The 22,095-nt window shown below is 44.2% G+C and overlaps 2 protein-coding genes across 3 annotated transcripts in view; one reads left to right on the forward strand and one right to left on the reverse strand.

Annotated features, from left to right (window-relative positions):
- SNAPC5 (small nuclear RNA activating complex polypeptide 5) lies at nt 1–3,208 on the forward strand. The gene is made up of 3 exons (XM_086848719.1): nt 1–290; nt 1,093–1,182; nt 1,674–3,208. The coding sequence occupies exons 1-3, from the start codon at nt 201–203 to the stop codon at nt 1,785–1,787; spliced, it is 294 nt and encodes a 97-aa protein (XP_086704845.1). The 5' UTR covers nt 1–200; the 3' UTR covers nt 1,788–3,208.
- A 450-nt stretch (nt 3,209–3,658) lies between these two features.
- MAP2K1 (mitogen-activated protein kinase kinase 1) overlaps nt 3,659–22,095 on the reverse strand; it is a 32,728-nt gene continuing 14,291 nt past the window's right edge. The window contains exons 2-11 of one of the 2 annotated variants that reach the window (XM_086848717.1): nt 21,363–21,573; nt 19,599–19,745; nt 16,331–16,408; nt 15,812–15,863; nt 10,447–10,571; nt 8,168–8,375; nt 7,657–7,721; nt 6,351–6,412; nt 5,429–5,474; nt 3,659–4,564 (exon numbers count right to left, since the gene is read on the reverse strand). In XM_086848717.1, coding sequence (XP_086704843.1) covers nt 4,451–4,564; nt 5,429–5,474; nt 6,351–6,412; nt 7,657–7,721; nt 8,168–8,375; nt 10,447–10,571; nt 15,812–15,863; nt 16,331–16,408; nt 19,599–19,745; nt 21,363–21,573 — 1,108 coding nt within the window. In that variant the 3' untranslated portion in view covers nt 3,659–4,450. Of the gene's footprint in view, nt 4,565–5,428; nt 5,475–6,350; nt 6,413–7,656; nt 7,722–8,167; nt 8,376–10,446; nt 10,572–15,811; nt 15,864–16,330; nt 16,409–19,537; nt 19,570–19,598; nt 19,746–21,362; nt 21,574–22,095 lie in introns of those variants that run through there. The other variant, XM_086848718.1, reaches the window with a different exon arrangement.

Below are 22,095 nucleotides of genomic sequence, written 5' to 3' on the forward strand. Positions count from 1 at the left end.
GTGTGGGGTGTGCGTGTGTGAGCAGGCGTTCGGGCAGGGCAGGAGGGAGGGTCGGGCGGTTCCCGCCGGGGCGGCCGCGGCTGCTGCGGCCGGAAGTGGCCGCGCGGTGGCGCCTGCCGCGCGCTGTTCTGGCGGCGTGACGTCACGCGGACTGCACGTGACTTGAGGGGGCGGGGCGCTGGCTGCCGCCGGCGGGGACGATGCTGAGCCGGCTGCAGGAGCTGCGGCGGGAGGAGGAGACGCTGCTGCGGGTCAAGGCGGCGCTGCACGATCAGCTCTGCCGGCTGCGGGTGCGCGGGGACACCCCGGGGCTCGGGGGCGGCGGGGGGGACGGGAGCGGGAGCGGCGGGAGCACCGCGGCGGGGCCGGGCCTGGCCCTCAGCCGCGGCCCTCAGCCCTGGCCCTCAGCCGCGGCCGTGCTCGGGCCCTCGGCCCGCTCGGTGCTGCGAAAGGGAGAGCCGGGAATTGCTGAGGGGTTCCGGGTCTGCGGTGCTCTGAGAGGTAAATTGTGTGCAGGGTACATCTCAAAGAGTTAAATGTAACTGATTGTGTGTGTAAGATCTGTAAGGTACCTATAATTGTGAGTGTATGTAGACATTAAGAGATAAATGTGAGTGTATGTAGGATTTATCTCTAAGAGGTAAATGATGATGCATTTAGTATACATTAAGAGATAAATGTAATTGTGAGTGTGCATAGGATACATCTCTAAAAGGTATGTAGCATACAAGAAGAGAGAAATGTAAGTATGTAGGATATATCTGTAAGCGGCACCTACAATTGTGAGTGTAGGTGTACATTAAGAGATAAATGTATGTGGGATACATCTCTAAGAGGTAAATGTGAGTGTGTGGTTTGCCTTAGCTGGTGGATGGAGAAGGGATAGTTTGAGGTAGTGGAACTGAGGGCTGCTTGGGTTTAGAGACTCATGCAAATCCTAATAAAGCAGCATAGAACAGAATTGCAGAAGATATAAGAAAGCTTTTCCAAGAGTGCCAGGTGAACCCCCCCAAAGTTGTGAATGGAAACGTTAAGCGGTGTGAGAGGGGCCGGGCTGATGATGCCGGCAGTGCTCAGTGCAGCTCCCTGCAGGTGGAGGAGCTGGCGCTGCAGTCCCTGATCAGGGCCCGTGAGGAGAACGTCCCTGTGCCCCTGCCAGCCCTGGCCGAGGACACTCAGCAGGTAAGGGGGTCCCTGGGTTGGAGGGGGCCCCACGGCTGGGTTGGGCTCTGCACGGTTTTCCTGTGCAGCTCCTCGTGTTATCTCATCTTCTCATCACTGCAAAGCTCAGCTGTAAAATGTCTGTTTTGCTGCTGGTTTTAAGGGTTTCACCTTTCCCATCCCCAAAAGCAGCACCGTGTCTCAGGGAGGATTGGGAAATACCTGTGTGGTGCAGCTTCAGTTCACCATTTATTAAATATTTTGTTTAATGCTTGTGACACTGGGGTGGCACTGCTGCTGGGGATGGAGGCACAGGTGCTGCAGCTTTTCACTCAATACCTGACCCAGGTGCAGCTTTTCCATGGAGATCAGGGCCTTGTTGCTGTGATGGGCTCTCAGTCAGCAGTTCTAGCCCTGAGACCTTTAATTAGAGACTGCACAGCTCTAACAGTGATTTGAGAAGCTTTTGGTGCCCGTGCTGGGTTTGGTAATCAGCCCTTTTCTCGTGACAGATGCTTGGGCAGATGGACAGTGAGGCTGCCATCAACCAAACTGAGTTACACCTCAGTGTTCAGGATGATAAAGAGGAAGAGGAGGAGGAAGAGGAGGAAGAATCTGATTCTTGAGAGAAAAAAAATCAGAGAAGGTTTTTAATACTGACTCAGGAATTTCTTCTTCATTCATCTGAAACTCACCAAGTGATTTCCGTTCTGTGCTGTGTGTGGATATGAACTATTTGATATATCGGAGTCAAGGGCAGTGACACTGAACATGTGAATTTCAGAGCCTGGGCACATCTTGACTCAGATGTTGAAAGAATGAAAATTGCTGCACAAATATGTAGCATCATCCATTCCACATTTCAAACCTAATGTAGCTCTTACAACATCTTTGTATGTGGAAGGGAGAAGTAGTTGATCAACCAGACTAATTAACACGTGCACTAAAAGCAATAACTTGTCTGTTCTCACTTCCTGATGTGAGAAACAAATCCAGGTCCTGGAGGCTGGTGCTGCCCCAGTGATTACATTACAACCTCATTTGCCTGAACTGGGAATTTAAGAGACAGGGTGAGAAAAGATGTGTCCAGGGCTGTCTCCAGCCTTCAGCTGCTGTGTTCTGAGTTCCATGGAATGCTGGAGTTACTCTCAGAGTCCTCCCAATGTCAGCCCAGCTCTGAGCACAGCAGGGAGGTCCCTCTGTCCCTCTGGTGCTCTTCAGTTCTGTCAGTCTGTGCCAGAGAAGGACTTTCTACTTCTGCTCCTTCAGAGCAGCAGCCAAGGAGCCTTTTATTTGTCCACAAATTGTAGAGTAAGAAATGATCTGTGGTGCTTGTAATAAGCTAATACTCTTAAATTGGTGTTATTTCCTTTTCCTCTCATTGTAACCTCATAAATCAAGGCAAGGTCACCTGTGATTCTCAAGGAAGAGCATGAGAAGTTTAAGAACTTAGTTAAAAATGGAAAATCATGTGAAATCTCCACCATTTTTGCTTTTGGAAGTGTCTGGGATCCTGGGGGTGGCCAGAACTGACAGTCAGCCTGCAGTGAGTTCCTGCCACTGTTTAATGAGTGTTAATTTGGCTCTTGTTTGGTTTGTACCACTGGAAACTGTTGGGATGTAAATGTGGCTTCATCCTAAGGCTAAAGATTATTTGGGTTTTGAGGATCCTGGATGTCTTAATGAAGGAGTTTAGAACAGGAGTGAAGAGATTGTTTAACAGACCTTTCCCAAACCTGACAGGTAAAAAAAATCCCAAAAGTCTGAGCCAAAAATGTTACGGTCAAATAAGTCCTGGCAGTGATGTGTGTGAAGAGCTGGTTTGGGAGGAGCTCAGGAGCCATCCTGGCCTTTCTTGGCACATTTCAACTCCAGAGGGTAACTTTGACTGCTGAAAAATGTTATTTGTGCCCAGCATGGTCCAGAGTAGTTTTCATGGATAGAATTCCTGCTGCTTTTGTGAACGAGTCCCTCGCTTTTGGATTTGAACAGCCCAGTTCTAGCGCATGTTGCAATAAAGTTCTTTTCCTGCTGTCCTTACACACAACTGTGCTTGCAGTGCCCAAATTATTTATCTGGGGGGACGACCCAAAGCGGGAGGGAGTTAAAGCTCTCAAACCTTGCTGTGTGTTTCTTTTAGCAGACAGTAAAAGGCTCTGGTGTGGCTCTGGTTGCTGGCTGTAGGTGAAGCTCAGGGAAGAGTTCCATTTTCACCCTCCCAGCTGCCACTTCAGGTCTCATTCCAGCCAGGACAGGCTGGAGGAAGCCCTGGATGTGTCAGTGAGTCATTTCCTGCCGCTGCTGGGCCCAGGCTGTGCCAGCCCTTTGATACCCGATCCTTTGGCCATGTGGAAGTTCTTGTCCCACTGATGGGGATTCCTTTTGGGGAGGAATTTCAGGCATTTCCTCATCCGAAGCATTCTTTCAAAGAGCTGAAATTTATAGTGCAGGGACCGGATTAAAGCCTTGGTGAAGTTTTAAAATAAGCTTCAAGAAGTTACTTGATAATATATTTATTAAGAGAACCCATTGCTAAACATCTGAGAGAATAAAACAATAAAGGATTTTCATACACTTTTAGACACTAAACACAGTTGTCATGACTCTTTAGGTTAAAAGAAAGCAAAGTGCTTGGATCATTGTCTTGATTCCATAGGACACTTCCAAGAACTAACTTTTAAAAATCAATTAGAAAGACATACATCACTAAATCCAAGGATGATGATATGTTTGAAAAATAAATATAGAAATATGAACAAGTCTACAATTAGAATATTGCCCTGTACATTCCGAGAAATGCAGAGCTCTTGCCTTCTTCACCTGCAAAGAGAGAGATCTCTAGACAACAGCAACATTGGAGCCTAACTTTCAGGAACAGCTGGGCAGCAGCAAAGCATGCTCACAGACAGGCTCGGAGCATCCCGAGCCCGGGGAGCTCAGGGAAAGCATGATTGAAGTACCAACGATTTACAAAGAGTCTTGATAAAGTTCAAACAAGCCAGGGGCCAACCCCTCTGCCCCAGTGATATTTTCATTAAGAAAGAATATCCATAATCACCTAAAATCAGCAAGCACTGGAACTTACACAGCTTACATTTGGTCAGTGAACGACGGAACCCGGTACGATACCAATTAGTTTAGGACGAGATTTAAAACCGTTTTGGCACATGCTATCAAGACATTCTTCCTTAAGAGGTGAAATACATGTTTGAACAGGTACAAGCTGAGGAAGGAGGACCAGGAGAGCATCGTTGTCACCAGAGGTACAGTCCAGGAGCTGCCCCCGGGCTCAGACGCCGGCGGCGTGCGTGGGGGTGCTGGGCTGGTTAAGGCCGATGGTGGAGCAGAGCCACCCCGCAAAATCCACCTCCTCTGCCTCGGATCTCTTGATGAAAGCATGGATCTGGGCACAGGAGAACAGGGTCAGTGTGCCAGCCCCCAGGAGCAGCCAGAACCATAAATCCTCTTGGAGCTGTAAAACTTTCCAAACCATGTGTGGAGAGTTTTCCACAGAACTGCAGAACAGGCACTGGGGTCCCTCCCCAGAGGGATCCTGCCATAGCACCTGCTGCAGGGCACTGGCACCACACAAATGGGAAGGATGTGACTCAGCCACTCAAGGTGATACTCTGGAAGAAGTCTGCCTGGGCACTGAAAGGCTTTTTGTAATAAAAAGTCTCCCTGCATTTTGTACCATTACTGTGTGGCAGGGTCAGGGCAGGGAAAACCTGATTTTCTGCAGTACAACCCAAGTCCTGGCATTACACTTCAAACCATAAAAGGCTGCACTGAGACTGATATGGTTATTTCACACAGGGAAAAAACGCAGAATTTGTGTGGAGTTCTACAGACTTTGCAAGACAAAGCTGATAAAAAAGTGACAAATTTTGTGTTTCGGAACATATGATTAAAAATGTATTTAATTAGTCCATATGGTATGTGGAGATTTGTTCTTTTGTCCTCCTAAAAGTATCCATCAATACTTTATTATTAACTAATAAACTCAAGAGAGAATTCTTTTGTTAATTTAAGTCACCCATTGTGATTATCAAATGGCAGACTCTACAGCCCACCAGACTTTTGATCTCCTTGACAGTCCCTGTTGTAGGAGGGTGTGAAACCTGCAGCCCCTTGCTCTCTAGCTCAGAAAAGCTGTTCCTCCTCAAGCTGAGCTGCTCAAGGGCCACCAGCCACCCTCGAGGCCACGTGCTCTGATCTGCCAACCTGCCTGGGAAAGGCATCCATCAAATCAAAAACCTTCACTTACCATCAGCTGCTTCAGGTCGGCTCTCTCAGCAGGATTTTTAATTAAACTAGGAAAACACAAAGGGGTGCACAAGTTACACTCTATTATCTTCTAAAATAAGGCTTGAGTTGTGTCCTGTTGGTTGTGTTGCTCTGATGACACCATTCAATAAAAGCATCAGTGTCTCTCAGACAGAGATGGGAGCCTGCAATTCCCTTCTGTGGGTTCCACAGCTCCAGGTAAGAAATCCTGAGTTGTCTGAGACTGATGAGTGTCTAAACCGAGCTGGGGAGATAAATCCCATTTCATCTAAAACAACACAAACCACTTTATCCCTCACGTTTCTTTGCCCCAAATGTCTCCAAGCTCAGTATCAAGTAGGACTATTGCATGACTGTCCTTCCTTTTGGAAGCTGTAAACACAGATATTTGATAAATAAGCAAACTTTTGAACTGCCGTGAGCTGCCTCCCTTAGCACTGGTTCAGTGCTGGCATCACTGAGGGAAAGTGAAGAGATGGGGCAGTGCCTGCTGGGATGAAGGTGTTGGTTCATGGGCAAGGAAGAATTGCCAGGTTCTTGCCAAGGAAGATTCCAGATTGTGCATCCCACTGCAGGATGATGTTCCTGAGCCTTGCAGAAGCTGTGTGTGCTGTGCCTCACTGCCCAGGCTGGGAAAGGGCTGCTCTGAGCTGCACACAGCACAAACTCAGTGCTGAGGAGGGGAATCTCCCCGAGCCTTAGGGTTCCTCTGGATGCAGCCTGTGAGATGAACTTCAGGCAATTAACACCCAAAGAGGATTATGCTGATTGCAATCCTTACACTTGCCCTGGCCAGGAGCAGGGACTCTGACTGCCAAATGCCTGATAGACAAAGCAGGGCTGAGCCCAGCCAGTGTCCCTTGGCCACTCAGCCACAGAGAAAACACAGAGAAAATACTCACCATTTGTTAACAAAATCTTGAAATTCAGAACCAAAGACACCATTGGGTAATTTTGGAGGTGGCTGTAAATAAATAAATAAATTTTTTAAATCAGCAATCATTCAGCATAACTAATACATGATGATGCACCACCTACCCAGGGACCTACCAGTCACCTGTCCCACATCTGAGCAAAGCTGTAAAACCCTGGCTGATGTGGGTTATTACTCCCAGCTGCAGGACCTCAGATGTTTCAGTAATAAATCAGACTTTCTCTGGCATGGGGTGGGTTTTGGTTGGTTGGTTATTCTGTTTTTCCACACACACACCTGAATGGGGCGAGCACAGCCTCAGCTCTCATTAAAGAAGGCTCAGAGCACTAATTAGCACCCTGTCATTCTCCACACAGCTGAGGGAAGATGCCCTGCACATCATTAGTTCCATAATCCTTTTGATGTAAATTTTCTGTCCCTGGGAATGAGTTTGTTCAGGCTCTGAATGCAGAAAGAATTCTGACAAATAAAGAAGGGGGACTGCATAAACCTGCACGTTACTGCCTCATCCTCCAGGGTTTGGCTCCAGGATCAGGGTAAGTTTCCATCCTTGCACTGAGTTACTTTTATGCACAGAGCAGAGACAAGACCTGCACTCCTCCCTCACTGGTGCACAGCCTGTGTTGGAGGGAGCAGCTCCTGCTGAAGAAGTTTGTGCTCAAGCAGAAGTTGGACAAGATAATCTCACCCAACTGAAGCACTGCAGCTTTTCAGCCCAAACTGACGCCCTCAGGGATGCTGCAGGAGCAGGACCACAGCAGCTGAAGTAATTCAATGCTAACTCTATTCCCAGAGTTAGTGCTGGCAGATTGGGGTGTTATATAATATGCAAAATAGATTTGTAATCTGAGAGAATTCTGCAAGCAGATGAGTTACAGAAGCAATTTATCAATTTATCAGTGGCACAGGCAATGCAGGGACCCAGACACCAACTGTGCCTTTTAAATGTGTGAGGGGGACAGTTTCCAATAATTCATCCAGCTGCTACAAATGACAGCTAAAATGAGCATGGGGTTTCTTGGGTTTTTTTATTATGAAGAACACAAGCAGTGGAGTCACACAAATTTCAGTGGTACTTGTAAAAATACTGGAAACAACCCATTCTAAAATACAAATCTCTAACCAGCCCTGGAGCTTAGCTATTTGAAAGATAATTGTGACTAAGTCATAAGGCTAAACCAGACTAAACAGCACCAACCCCCCAGTCCCCCAAATTCCAGGATGCTTTAAAAGTTTACAGTTGTGAAGTGCAGATGTTTAAGTTTATAAATTACCTCATTGACAATGTAATCCAGAAGTTCAAAGATTGCCATGGGGGGTCTGCTGTCTGATCCATAGGCTGGGAAGAAATGGAGAGGTGGGATCAGTGTCACTCTCCCTCCATGGCTGTGGGGGTGCTTTAGGGGGCCCAACTCTGGCACCCAGCAGATTTACAGGGAAAAGGTACAGCAGCAACTGGGAAATGCTTTCATGCAAGGAGACATTTCCAGGTCTGATCCAAAGCATTCACTTCACTGGGAATCATCTTGCTGCCCTTGGATCAGCGTCTTGGAGAGAACCAGAGTAACAGACTGGGATCTCAATATGGGGCAGTTCACAAGAACCACCAACAAAAGGGTCTCTGGTGCTCTGCTCTCACAGGGCTCCTCTCAGAGAGGCTGAGCCTGGTGCCCAGTACAACCCTGATTTTTTAGAAGTTTAAAGCCCCACTGTGCAGACCAGGATCAGGTGAAGATTTGAAGCTGGCAGGGAAAGGTATTGGAAATCAGTTTGAGAGTAACTCACAGCTCATGGGTCTGCCAGGTGCTCTTTGCCTGGGTGAGGTCTCTGTGACTGGAGAATCTCCTTCCACAGGGCAGCCAAACATCAGTTCCAGCTCCTTGGAGTCAGGAGGGGGAATGGGGTACCTGCCAATGGCCATCTCCACCAGGGACAGCCCCATGCTCCAGATATCCGACTGCACCGAGTAGTGAGTGCCCTGCAGCCTCTCAGGCTGCAAAACACAGGGGAGGAGAGGCAGGTTTGTAACAAGAAATTACAAAAAAAGAAATAATATTCTTCAATAATCTGGATAAACTAAAGGACTAAAGCCCAACTTATTAGTACAGCATGCTCAAACGAGTGGCTTCATTGGTATTTTCCTGGAAATCTGTCCTCTGTATTTCCTGAAGTTCCCCAAACAACTGTGAGACTCTTCAGAAATTATCCTCTTATGTGCTGTTTTATTTCTTTAGCAGATATCTAATGGAAGTATTACACAAGGCTCTGCAGGCAAGATCAGACTCAGCCAAAAATCTGTTTTGTATTGTCTTCAGGAGATTCACACACTGTAAAGATATTTAAGTAAGGGATTTTTTTGGTCAGTTGAATCATGATCAGAAGTGTATCTGGCTATTCCAGTGCTTCACAGATCCTCAGTTCTGAGCAGTGTATCCACCTCCTGCTTCTGCCAAAACCAGCAGATGAGTGCTGCACCAACTCCTTTTCCTTAATTCTTGCACTTGCTTTGTCAGTCTATGTTCAGTGCTGAATATGGTTCCAGAAATTATTAATACATTGATCTACTTCACCCTTAAATCCATTTTTACTCAGAGTTCTCAAAGAAAACGTTCACTTGTGTGTCCGCTTTTAAAAATCAAGCTCGTATTTTACCAAAATGGTGCAGATTCTTCTCTGATTACATGCACATCTTGAAGAAATACATATGTAATTTGAAACTCCCTCTCAGAGAATGTGAGAATGCAAGAAAGCTTTTTCCTTCTGCCATAAGGGGGTGATAGCTTTGTTTAATTAGTTTTGTAGCATTTACTGAGATTGTATTTGAGTTTTCTCCAGTGTCCCACCTCAGTCAGTTCCAAAGCCATCTGGACAAACCACACAACTGCTGGACAGCAATAGAAATGTCCAAATCCCACAATTTTAATAAAATATAAGGGCAAAGGAAGGTGGGGTGGATGAGAAGGAGCAGGAAACAGAGAGAGCACTTGCTATAAAAATATAATTAAAATGTAGAAATCTGTTCAAGTTAAACTCTGTTGTTTTTACACACCTCCATGTGGTAAAAAGGGATGTTTGTATGTAATAATGTTCACTACCAAGACAAAAGCCCCCTCGTGGCTTGGTCTGTGATGCCAGAGAGCAAAGCCAACCCTAAGTCTGTAAAAACAACAAATTGAAGAAAGCTGAAGGCAGACAGCACTTGGCTCCATCCCTTCTGGAAGAGCCAGGGAAAGGCAGCAGCAAGGATGAGCCGGGGCTGTGGATTTGCTTTTGCTCATTAGCAACAGCCCCCAGATGTGAGAGCTTCAAGCCCAGGCTGATTTCAGGTGTGTCACAAATGGCACAAGGACAGTGCAAGTCTCCTGCTGAACAGAGGCAGCATGAAAGCTTTTTTCTCTTTAAGTCTAAGCCCACGGTTTTAATCCTACAGCCAGAGCTGGGAACAAGTGCAGCAGTTAATTGTGTGCTGAACAAGGTGTGTGAGAATAAAAGAGCTGTTATTTCCATTAGCTGGGGCTTGCACATCACACAGAGAGCTCATCTGGAAAGAAGCTCCAAGGTGTTCCTCATCCCCAGGAGCACAGAACACCCTGGAAACAGCCCCAGATTAATTCCTTGCCCACTCCCAGGATTCCTCCTGTTGCTGCAGCCACGCTGGGATGTGGGAGCAATCCCACAGGAGCTGGTGAGGCAGCACTTTGCCTACAGAGCGACCCCAGCAAATGCTGGAGTGGGAAGAGAACCACACTTCCCAAGGAAAACAAACCATAAACACTGGGCTTTTCTGGGAGACACAGTCTGCAGCCCCCAAAGGCAAGAACTGACTGGGTTCTGCAGTGTAGACACAGCCAAAGCTCCTCTGGAATGTTATAAATATTCCAACTTTTTGGCTTTTCCTGCAACAGTTCTTTCCCCCCCACACACTCTGATAAGACATCAGAGTATTCCTGGAATGCTGGAAGAGCTGAACAGCAACAGTTGGTTCTTGTTTGATCACCAGAACTGGGACAACTCAACCCTAACAAAGCCAGAGCTGTAAAATCTGCACTTAAATCTGTACTTACAGACATGTAGGAGCGTGTGCCAACAAAGGAGTTTGCCATAGAATCTATCAGCTGCCCACTGACACCAAAGTCACAAAGCTTGATTTCACCTCTAGAGTTTACCAAAATGTTGGATGGTTTCACATCTGGAAAAAAAAAAATAACCAAAATAGATAATTTAGGAGATAAAACAGGAAATCTGACAATGCAAGGTGAGAATTCTCACATGCTTCCCTTCTGTGACACTGTTCTGGCCCTTCTCTGGAATAATCAGAGATTTGGGTCCCTCCCAGATCCATCTCACAGATTCTGTTTAACTACAGATAAATAAAAAGAAATATTCAAAATCACACATGTAAAAAAGATTGTCAGCTTTTTGATTTCACCCTATTAAATATTAGGTTTGGGCATCCACATCCTCCTTGCAGATAAATGCTCTCCTTTGAGATAAATAAGTGTGCAACAGCATAACTCCTCCTGAATGATGATACTTTGCCTAGAAATGATCAATAAGGAGGCCCTACATATTTATTTTACAAAGGTCAATGAATTACAGCAGCCATGCTCTCATTCCTTCATAGCTACATAGGCAGAAATCATCCTGTGGCCAAACACTCCTTGGAGTGGGTTCCTGCTTTCTGGGTTTGGGTGTATTGGGGTTTTTGGGGTGGTGGTCTTGGGCTTGTTTGTTAGTTTAGATTTGGGGTTTTTTTTTTTTTTGTTTTTTGTTTTTAAGGCTTTGAAAAAATAATTTTCCTATTATTGAAAATGTATATTTTAAATAATTTGAGGTTGTTTTTTTCCAGTGACAGAGCCCCCTCATGATTTTGAATTCATCACTTTTCCTAAATGGAAATTTAATAAGGGTCACTGGTAGCTTAGCAACTAATAACAGCTCTTTGTGAACACAAAGGTACAGGGAACAAGTGTTCAGTGTTTCTTTTATAGCTGTAAGGAGGTTTTTCACTGTATCTCACTGCTTAGCTGGTCATTACCAACATATTATCAAAATAAGCAACCAACAGCCCACATTGGCACAGTAATGCTGCAGAAAAAAGGGAATTGGAAAATTGTTTTGAAGAGAATTATAATTTCACTTTAGAGCAGACTCAGAAGTCTGTAGGCTGTCACATTTTCATTTGTTTTTCACTTTTAAGCACAGATCTGTCCCAGGAGCTGCCCTTTGCTTGGGATGTCCTGTGAAGAGGGCACTGATGTGACAAAAATCACCATGCAGGAGGTTTATACCTCACTGAGCAAAATCCATAGGAAGGGGACAATAAAACAATTTCAGCTGTTTTCCCCCAGCTCCCTTTTGAGCAGTAACACAAAGTTTGGATAATTATCTACTTTGGGAAATTGTGGCTCTATGTTTTTGTCCCTGACATCCCTTTCCAGACAACTGAAACTCTCCAGGTACAGTTTCCTGGTCTGATTTGGGTATGGAAAATCCAGGCAGGTATTTTGTAGTGTGCTGCTTTCAATTCCCCACCCCTGGGAAAGGTTCTGGCCAGCTGGGCACACAGCTGGACCTTCTGCAAGCTTTGCCTCCTCTGGGCAAGCCTTGCCTGCTGAGACCTCACCACAGGGATGGGAAGAATCCAGGCTGGGAGCCTGACCTGGCAGTTTAAAACTCCAGCAGGAGCTGAAAAACAACCAAAGCCAAAGCCCAAGCAGCTGGAGCAGGGAAGCAGCGAGCAGAGATTAGAGATTCCCAACTGCACAGGAATCTGCACCCAAAGCTCTGTGCAAAAGCAAGGTTGGAAAAAACAGTGTTTTCAAAACACCCTGGAAGCACAGCAGAGCATGAACAAACCCCAGGTACCCAGATTTGTGCACAGCTACAAATTCAACTCAGAACAAAGATGTAAATCCTCACTTTCATCTCCAGAGTTCATTGATACTTCATAATTAAATGGCAAAGAAAAAAATCATTACCATTCCACTGTCAGTGCCCCAAACCAAATTCTGTTTGTGAGCATCTTTAAGTTTCAGAATCCCCCTGGTCTCTCTTTTCCCCTGAGTGGTTTTGCAGGTGGCAGAGCCACACTGCAGCTCTCAGACCAGCACAGCAACCCCATCTCCTCACTGGATTTCTGCACAAAGCTTCTCCTCCCTGGAGTATTTTCATTTTCCACACAAGGCATCCCATGTGATCAGTGTGATGTTTGGAAGGCTGCCTCTCCACCCCTCTAAATGTAGCACCTATTCTATTTTCACTCCAGAGCCTCTGAGCACTCGAGCAGTTTCTCTGGAAACCAGAGATTTGTATTGCCAGAGGAACAGGAATGCCAAAGCATCCTGCAAAATGTATGCTGGAACTTGCAAGGAGCAGACAAAAGGAGCCTAAAATGTGTTATGTAAGCATTTCAGTTTTAAAGAAAGTGCAAGATATTTTATATACCATCCCAGACAAGCCAGGAAGAGAATTCTAGAGAAGTCCTTTGCCAGGGGGATGGATTTATGACACTGCAAAGGGAGCTGGTAACACAGAGAAGTTTCCAGAATGCCTGATAATCTTTGGAAGAGGTTCCTTTCTCTGCTCTGTCCCTCAAGTTCCTTCTGAAGGGTGGCCCTGGAAGTTGCCATAACACCTTCAGCCCAGAATTCACTCTGTACCAGCTACTGAGCAGACATGTGAGGACACAGACCAGAGATGTGCCCTGCAGCACATTACTGGGATCCTCCAATCAATTCCCATTTCCCAAGGCAGGATCTCACGAGAATCCTCTGGCACTGCAACCCTGGACCAGAGCAGTGACACTTTCCTGCTGGGTGGTACCTGCTGCCTCCAGCTGGGGTTCAAAACTTTACAAGGCAGCTTCTCTGCAAGGAGAGACTTTCCAGAGAGGATTAAACTCCTACAGCACCACAGATACCTTTATTTAACAGAAGAGAAGATATTATTAAAATAGCCAGCATAATCAAGCTCCTCACCCCTTCCTTTCCCGTGCCTGCCTTGGATCCCACCACTTTAACTTCCAGAGGTTTTGTGATTTCATTCCTGTCTGTTCAGAGAGGAGCAGAACACAAAGCCCAGCGCTCCACATGAGCAAACCCTCTATAAAAGAACTGTATTTTCCTCTATAAAAGGATTGTATTTTCCATTCCTGCTCTAACAAGCCCCAAAAACTTCTTCCTTGAGCTGTCTGGAATGACAAGTGAACAGTTTTCCCCAGTCCAGGACACAGCTGTGCAAGGAAGCACTTTAGGTTAAATATTCCAAACTTGCTGATATTGCCACACAAGTAATAGAACACAGCAGTGGAAGAAATTCCTTCCTTCAAATGAGTTCACACAAGCCTGTAGATTTAAGAACAGATTTTTTTGGCCCTTTGTTGCTATGTTCTCATGTTTAACAGGGATGTCTCTCCATTTTTAAGTCACCCACTCTCCCCAGAGCACAACTCCAATAAATCCTGCTGAAAACAAGCCCACCAAGTGCACACATTTTCCCCAGGGATGGACAGTGAGAACAAGCAGCCCATGTGAGATGCTGTTCTCACCTTGTCAGTGCAGCAGAGAAAGCAAAGCACAGAAATCTGCAATTATTAGAGCTGTGTATAAAATAATGCTGACACAGTTACAGGAAAAGTGCTTTTACCAGCACTGTTTATTTCAGCTGGGATCCAAGGAAGAGGCAGTTTGGAAAAACTGCCAGAAGCAGCTTCACCTGCACTCCAACATTCATAAGGGCTGTCCAAAAAATGCACAGAGTCTGTGGCACAGACAGACCCATGGAGAGCATCGAGGACAGAAGCTGCAAGTTTGGCTCTGGCTGTCCAGAGATGGGAAAACCACTGACTGTTCTGACTGATTCTCCTTTTAGCTGCCAGAACCAGCCATGGTCAACTCCAAAAATGTCATTTTGGCTCCCTCTTTATCAGACATCACAGATGTGATGTGATCATAGAGCAGCTTCTGCAAGAAGTGCACAGGGTCACAAACTCCTGCTGCTGTCAGAGCACACAGGATGGAAACTGAGCTGAAAAATAAAATAAAAACCACAGTGTGGACATGGAATTTTACACTGCAGGGCACACTCAACCCAGTAAAACTGGAAACAATGGGGAAGAGGAATTTTTGTTGTAGAAGAGGGATTTGTTGGTCCATGAACCTGCAGAGTAATCTCTGGCGTAGCGAATACCATGAGGTTAAGCTGCACTCAAACGAGATCAGGACGGCTTCATTTTGGATTTATCAGATTTACAGATTGTAAAACTGAAAATAAATAAATAAAAACTGCTGTCTCAGCTGAGCAAGATCAACCTAAAAAAAAACCCAAAAACCTCAAGCAACCAACATAGTAACAGCCCACTGCTGTGGCTGACTTGAGAACAAGAAGAAGCAGCAGTAACTGTTCCAGGATGCCCTAAAATAAGGTGATCTCTTTCCCTGGAGTCCTTATGCTCTGAACTGAGACAAATGACTTTGAAACTGTCACCAGAAATGTTTAGAGTCTCCCTCCAACCTCTTTGCTCCACAAGAGAGCTATATTTGTTTTAAAAAAACCCCACAAGCCAGGAATGTGTGATAAACACAACTTTCATGTGTAAGGTGATCCTACAACAGCTTGTGCAAGCTGGGACTGCTGATTTCTCTTTTTGGTCTGGGCAATAAATGTAAATTTAGACATGTATTAATGTCTGCTGCAGATATTTTATAATCTGAATCTTCTCCTGTGCTCCAGCAGCTGCTGTGGGTCGCACAAAGGGCAACACCACTGCTCCAGCTTCACCTTCACATCACAGCCACAGCAGCAATAATGGATTTATTACTGTTCCAAGGGTCATTCTTCTTTAATGGAACATGCAACAGATTAATGGAGGAGCTGGATTTTAAAAAAGGCAAGTAAAATCAGAAAATAATCCAATATATTTATTCTAAAGTAACTAAAGACCCAGGAGAAGCCACACTCCCATTTTAGATGTTTTTTAAATTGTTTTAACCCAAAAAAGGATGCAGTTCTGCACGACAGCTCTCAATAAACAGCATGTGAATGTAAGACAGATGGGAAAAAAGGAGAGCTTCTTTTAAAAACTTTAATGTCAATGACTACTGAACAGTCAAACGAAATTTAGGTCAGAGGTTTTAATTGCAATCAGTCTCAAACACAGACAAGTTTTGTGTGCACATAAAATGAAAGAACAGCAGCTCAGGCATAGATTATAAACCCAGATAAGCAGCAGGAAGACAGAAGCTGAAGACACCTGATAGTCATACTAAGAGATTTGGATTTATAACAAAAAGTTTTCCTTACACAAGAAAATCCCTTTGAACCAAAGTCATGTGAAACCACAAAGAACCGAGCACAGAAAAAAAGAGGTATTTTAATGTGCATAAAAATTATACTCAAAGAAAGTTACAACACAAACTTTTATCTCACCTCTGTGCATTATTTTATGCTTTTCTCTCAGATATGTGAGTCCTTTTATTACCTAGACAAAAATGAAAAAGAAATTAGTTTAGGAAGCAGAAGAGAGAGTTGAATGCTTTGTCTGTACAAGAATTCCAAACGCATGCAGCTCAACAGAAATCCCAAAATGTAATCACTGCCAATCAACACTGAGTTTTAATGGGTACCTCCAGCTCAGACTAGAAAAGAGAAAAACAAATCCAATCCCTTCCTGGCAGTTCTGCACACAGAGAGGAAAAGGCAATACTGAAAATTAAGGAAGTGTTAATTCAGCTCTTCTCCAGAAGCATCAACTGATCCAAGAGCGGCGAGTCCAAGCACACACAGCAGAATGTGTTACTCATCCCAGTGCCCACAGTTACCACGTACAAAGATGCTTCAGAAAAGAAACTGAAAAATGAAAAAACACACTGAAAAATTGGGGAATATTCCCTTTTCCCTCATCCCTGGATTGCCCAGCCGAGCCCCAGATGTGCCATTCCCACTCACCGCAATGCTAACTTTGCCCAGGATCTGCTCTGGAATTCTCCCAGCTTTTTTCAGCACTTGATCCAAGGAGCCACCATCCTAATAAGAAATATTTGAAAAGTCAACCTTGAATCAAGTTGCTCTAAAATATTTTAAGCAGTGCTGTAAATTGAAGCCTGAATTTGTTAAAGAAAAAAAAAAAAAAAAAAGAAAAAAATTGCTCTTCACGTTTGCTTTAACATTGTTGTGGTGCAAATCTGAAACAAATAAATCACTTCTCAGGAGGAATCAGTCGGGTTTGTGTTTATTTTAAACAAACATTTGGCCACTTACAACATCCACTCAAATAAACACTGCACACAATGCTCTTCCAGAGCAGCATTTCCAAGGTTTGGATCTCTTTAAGGAAGCGCTGTCCACAAACAGTGACAAGCAAGCAGGAATGATTTCACAGGTTTCTGTCATTTTCAGTTCAATGCATTTTTTTTCTTGTCACAGCCATCCATAATAATCCTCCTCCCCAAAAGACAGAAAGAAAATATTTTATTGATCCTGATTATGGGGCTGAAAACTCATCATAAGGGAAGAGACAGAGTTTTCTGATTGAAAATCCCAGATTGATGGGGTTGGGAGGGACCTCTAAGGCTGGGGCAGGGACACCTCTCCCTATCCCAGGCTGCTCCAAGCCCCATCCAGCCTGGCCTTGGGCACTTCCAGGGATGCAGGAGCATCCACAGCTGCTCTGGGCAGCCCAGGATCAGGAGAGAATCCAGAGCCCCATCCCACTCCTCTCCCTGCACAGGAGGAGTTGCCTCTGTCAGTCCTGCAGGTCCAGGGTGACTCTCCCAAGGATGGAAGGTTGGTTTGGCACAGAAGGAACCAAAACTGGGAGAAAATGTTTTGAAGGTTCCCTGGTAAGCCATGGCCTTGTTTATTAGATTAAATAAACTGCCTGCATGCACACACACCCCCAGCAAAGGCAAATATATCCCACTGTTGCTAAGAGCTTTTCAAAAGGAAAACTGGGAAAAATGCTGTTTATTTTTAGCAACTGATTCAACAATAGACTTGTGCATAAAGTCTGGATTCTCTGGACCAGAGAATATACAACCAAAGATATTGAAAAGTTATTTTTCAAATTTAAAACCATATCCTGTTGTCTGGATCAGCACTGGATAACTCCCAAGACTCCATTACAACTGGAGTAATTAATTGCCTCCTGCCTTAACCTCCCCTTTGGAACTTTTCATCAACATTTACACTTGGTGAAAGCAAAAAAACCTGGAACACAAAGGTTTATTATTTGAGGACTAAAATCTACAACTCTTATGAGAAGGGAACTATATAAATACTTATCACTTATCTGATCATGTATTTTTGTTAAAAACACACCCACATACTCCACACTTGATTAAAAATACACCAGCAGAAAAAAAAAATCTCTCTAGAAATCTCCTGTTAAAGTAGTCTGGATTTCTGGACAGCTGTCTCTGCTGAGACACTGGCATATTAACCATAATTTTGTACAGAAAAAACCCTGTTTTTCCCTTTCCCTGAGGACCAGCTCTGATCCTAGACAAGGCTGAACACAATTCAGCTGCCTCGTGTTGGCTGCAGCCTTCAGTGTCTTGCAGGAGCTGCCTCCAGTCCTTTTGCCTGTTAAATACCTGCTGCTAAGCAAAGTTAGGCACTGATCTTGAATTTAGGTACCTAAAAATATCAAACACTCAAGTTTCATTCCTGTTCCACCTCCAACTTTTTGTTCATAATCCTGCTTAGGTTTTGTAACACACTGCTAAAAATAAGATTTCTGAGTGGTAACCATTTAAAAAAAAAAAAATACCACAATGGAGATTTTCATCCAATCTTTTATCCAAAAGGAGACCAAAAGCTTCTACCAATGATCTGCATTAAGCTTAATGCTAAATTAGGACTATAATTTAAATAATCCACCTCTCTTTTGATTTCATAACTTATTGATCAGTTATTCTACGTGTCAAAACGTTGGCTTGGACCAGACTGAGCCACCAGATTTCACCCTGCCTTCTCTTAAATTGAAAATGTTTGCTGTCAGATATAATATTCCCTGTCAGATATATTATCCCCTGCTTAGGAACCTACAAACCCTGACTGCTGCTGGTGATTTTCCCATTGACAAATTAATTGAGACTCTTTAGGCCTTTTATTTCTCCACATGATCTCTTGGATCACCATCTCCCCTCTGGAATGCACAGGCTCCTTCAGCAACCACAGCTGTGCACACCTGTGATATTTAACATATTCTCAAACAATGCCCAGACAGTGGTGTTTTTTAACACCTACTTTCCTATTTTTCGCTCTTGCTTTCAATTTTGAGAGCTCAACTTTCAAATTCCCAGCAGGAATTTGTGTTTTGGGGGGGTGCACACCTTCCCCTCGGCTCTCACATGCCTGAAACCCGGATCGTGAGCGCTCGTTCCTAAGCAACCATCGATTCCTTCTAAAAATTCTGAGGGACCAGAGAAGCATTAAAACAATCACATGCACTTTCCAGAAAAAATACAGCTTCTCTCCAAAGAAACTGTTCTTTTCAGGGGAAAAAATAAAGAGGTCTTCAGCTGTATTGTGTTTTGTGTTGTTAAAAATCTCCACCAAGCGAGGCAACAAATTTGACTGTCCTTTAATTACAGAAAATTTACTTTTCATGGTTTGAGTCCATATGGCTGGAGAAAGGCAAACAGATGTCGAGAAGAATGTGTACTTTGTATTAAAATGAAACACTGTTAAAAATATTTTTTTTGGCATTAAAAAAGTTGTGTAAGATTCCTCTGGGCTTGTTCACTACTCTTCACGTTTGCATTTTCCCTAAAATATGAAAAAGGGACAAAATATGGATTCACATAAATAAGAAAAAATAGAGCCTGCAGTATCAGAGTGATCTGGTCCATTCTACAGAAAGAACAATGCTGAACCCCAATCAGAACAAGTGTTTAAGTAGCAAGACTGGGTAAATATTTTGAAATACAACAAAAGGATAAAAGAGAAGCAATTGGGAAGCTACATTTGTGCAAGGCAGACACTGGAGAAGGGGATAAAACATCTCCTACCAATCCCAACCTCAGATTTGCAGAGCAAATCCAAACCTTCAGCTGAGCAGAGAACTTTGGTGACTGCAGTGATGGTGGCACTGAGGGTTTACAGGAAAGCTCAGTGAACAAGTCCCAGTAAATCAATTTTCTGAGCACTCACCATGTGCTCCATGCAGATGGAGATCTCCCCATCAGTGATTAACCCATTCCTGGGCACTCACCATGTGCTCCATGCAGATGGAGATCTCCCCATCACTGTAGAAGGCTCCATAGAAGCCCACGATGTAGGGGGAGTTGCACTCGTGCAGCACCTGCAGCTCCCGGATGATCTGGTTGCGGATGGCTGGCTTGATCTCCAGGTGGATTAACTGCAAAAAGAAGACCACTAAATAAAAGAAAATCTACTCTTCAGGGTTGATTTGTGCCATTCAGAGAGGCTTTCAATACCTGGCAGGCCCTGAGCGTGTTCTGCTCTTGGAGCTGACTCTGCTTTGAGCATCTCATGACCTCCAGAGGCCCTTCCAACCCAAATTATTCTACAATTTAACTGTAAAATACCCCATCCTTGTTCTCCTAGTGGCCAAGGGAAAATACCACAACACAGCACCCATGAAAAGGCAGGAATTCCATCCTCTTTTCACAAAATACTTCTCCAGCAGAAATGTTTAGCTCCAGCACATTTCCTTAGGGAAATGTGTCATAGATGCACTGACTCAGAGGCAGCTGCTGAAAAATATCTGTCCAGGTGTTTGTAGGGCATTAGTGGAAGGAATGAGCTGAACCTCCAATTAAAAGCTCCCCAGTACTTTTTCCCTCCCAAGACTGTTCATCCCATACAACACAAGTGTGTTCTTTATGTGAAAGGAAAGATTCTGGAAAGAGAATGATGGAAATGAAATTTTGGTTAATAAATGGATGAAAAATCGCAATTCAGCAAACAGTTGCATCAAATATTAATGAATTGGGGCAAAATCTCCTGTTAAACCCACAGCAGGTGAAAAAACAAAAATCAATTAAATTGATTTAGTTCAAGAAAACCTCAGTGACTTGTGCATTTTGTAATTCTCACATCCCCAGAATTGGGCATTTTCCTTTGCTTCTCCCTAGACTGCCAGTGTCCTCAGTATAGTTTATTCTTAGCAAATTTTCCTTTAGTTTTGCTGGAGATGATGCTGTCCCCTTCTTAAAAAGAAATACCTGAAGTCTCCAACTTTTCAATCAAAAAAAAAAAAAAAAAAGGGAAGTTCCCAGTGTAGTAAAACAATGGGTCCCAGGATGAGTGTTCTGTTCCCAGGGATTGTGAGAGGAAGTGAAACCTTCTCATGTAAACTAAATGAGAATAAAACCACCCAGCTATTTCAGCCAAAAGAAAAAAAAAAAAATCATCTCAGTTCTCTTGCAAACTAGGTCACAACTGCTCCAGGTTGTAAAGCATGAAAAATACTTTCAGAGACGGAAAAATCCCTTCCTGCACAGAAACTGCATCCCAGGATGGAACTACAGAACAGGAGATGTCTCTGAACTCCAGTGCATTCCCCTATTCCCAGTTTTGTGAGCTCTTTCCCTCTCCAGTCTCATACAGAGGCCCTTTTCTTAAGACAGGTGATACCTTTTCCATTCCTCTAAACTTATTGCCCAGAATACAGAATATTGCCACTTTTGTCTGATTTTATAAATTCCAGTAATTTTTTAGGCCTCCTTCTTTTTTAGGTCTGCTTCTGAGTGAGAGGGAAAAAGGAGGAACAAATGCCAATCCTTTCATTACTAACACATGTGACACTACTTCTGAAAAACTGGGAAGCTCACATAGGATGAGGAAGTGCAACCTTTCCTACTTTTGGAAACACATGCCCTTCTCTGAAAGTTGGCATTAAATAGTATTTTTTGTGTGTCAACAGCAATTATTTCTCTAAATAAAGTCACTGTATTTCAGAGACAACATCCTCTATAAACACCACCCCCAGGTTGTTCTTTCTGACTCTCACCTTTCTTGCCATTATGAGGCCAGAGGGTTTGTGAGACACTTTGAAGACCACACCACCATTCCCTGCTCCCAGCTCACTGATCTTCTCAAAGTCATCATCCTTCAGCTCCCCAACCTTCTGTTTCTGGGTGAGGAATGCTTCCAGGCGCTTTCGCTGCTGCTCATCCAGCTCCAGCTCCTCCAGCTTCTTCTGAAGAGCTTCCAGATTTGTCCTGCACAAGAAAGAAGCGCAGGATTGAGCGGTGCTGCGAGGGGAAGAGTGAGGGAACAGAGGTCAGAGTTAAAATCACTCCATTTCTGCACCTGCACATGTTATTTAGAAGGACCCAACCTGCACAGTCACCCCCTTGAGATGTTATTGCAACTCTGATTTAAATAAACTGTGTTTTATCCCAGATAAAACAATGACAAACACATGATACCCAGCTTCCCCCTCCTTGAGGTCCAAATCCAGGCATGTTGAGTTTCACCACCTCCAGGAGTGGCTTAATGACTCTGCATTTCTGGTCAGAGAGAGCTCCTGAATCACAGCACAGCACTCCACGCTATTTTTAGTTGTGTGTTTTCAAGGTTGTGTTGTAATTTCCTACAGAGTTTGCCTAAATGTTTTATTGACTGATTTTCACAGGACTGTATAACCAACAATTCATTCAGAGGTTTCTCATTTGGGTATCAGTAAAAAGTCATCAAGCCCAGCCAAACACAGGTTCAAAACACGGTCACTGAAAATGTGA

Source organism: Cyanistes caeruleus, chromosome 13 (assembly GCF_971803275.1).
Source record: "Cyanistes caeruleus chromosome 13, bCyaCae1.hap1.1, whole genome shotgun sequence".
NCBI lineage: Eukaryota > Metazoa > Chordata > Aves > Passeriformes > Paridae > Cyanistes > Cyanistes caeruleus.

Coding starts and splice junctions, on each gene's coding strand:
- SNAPC5 (XM_086848719.1), top strand. CDS start 201: ATGCTGAGCCGGCTGCAGGAGCTGCGGCGGGAGGAGGAGACGCTGCTG. Junction 291..1,092: donor ATCAGCTCTGCCGGCTGCGG/GTGCGCGGGGAC, acceptor AGCTCCCTGCAG/GTGGAGGAGCTGGCGCTGCA. Junction 1,183..1,673: donor TGGCCGAGGACACTCAGCAG/GTAAGGGGGTCC, acceptor TTCTCGTGACAG/ATGCTTGGGCAGATGGACAG.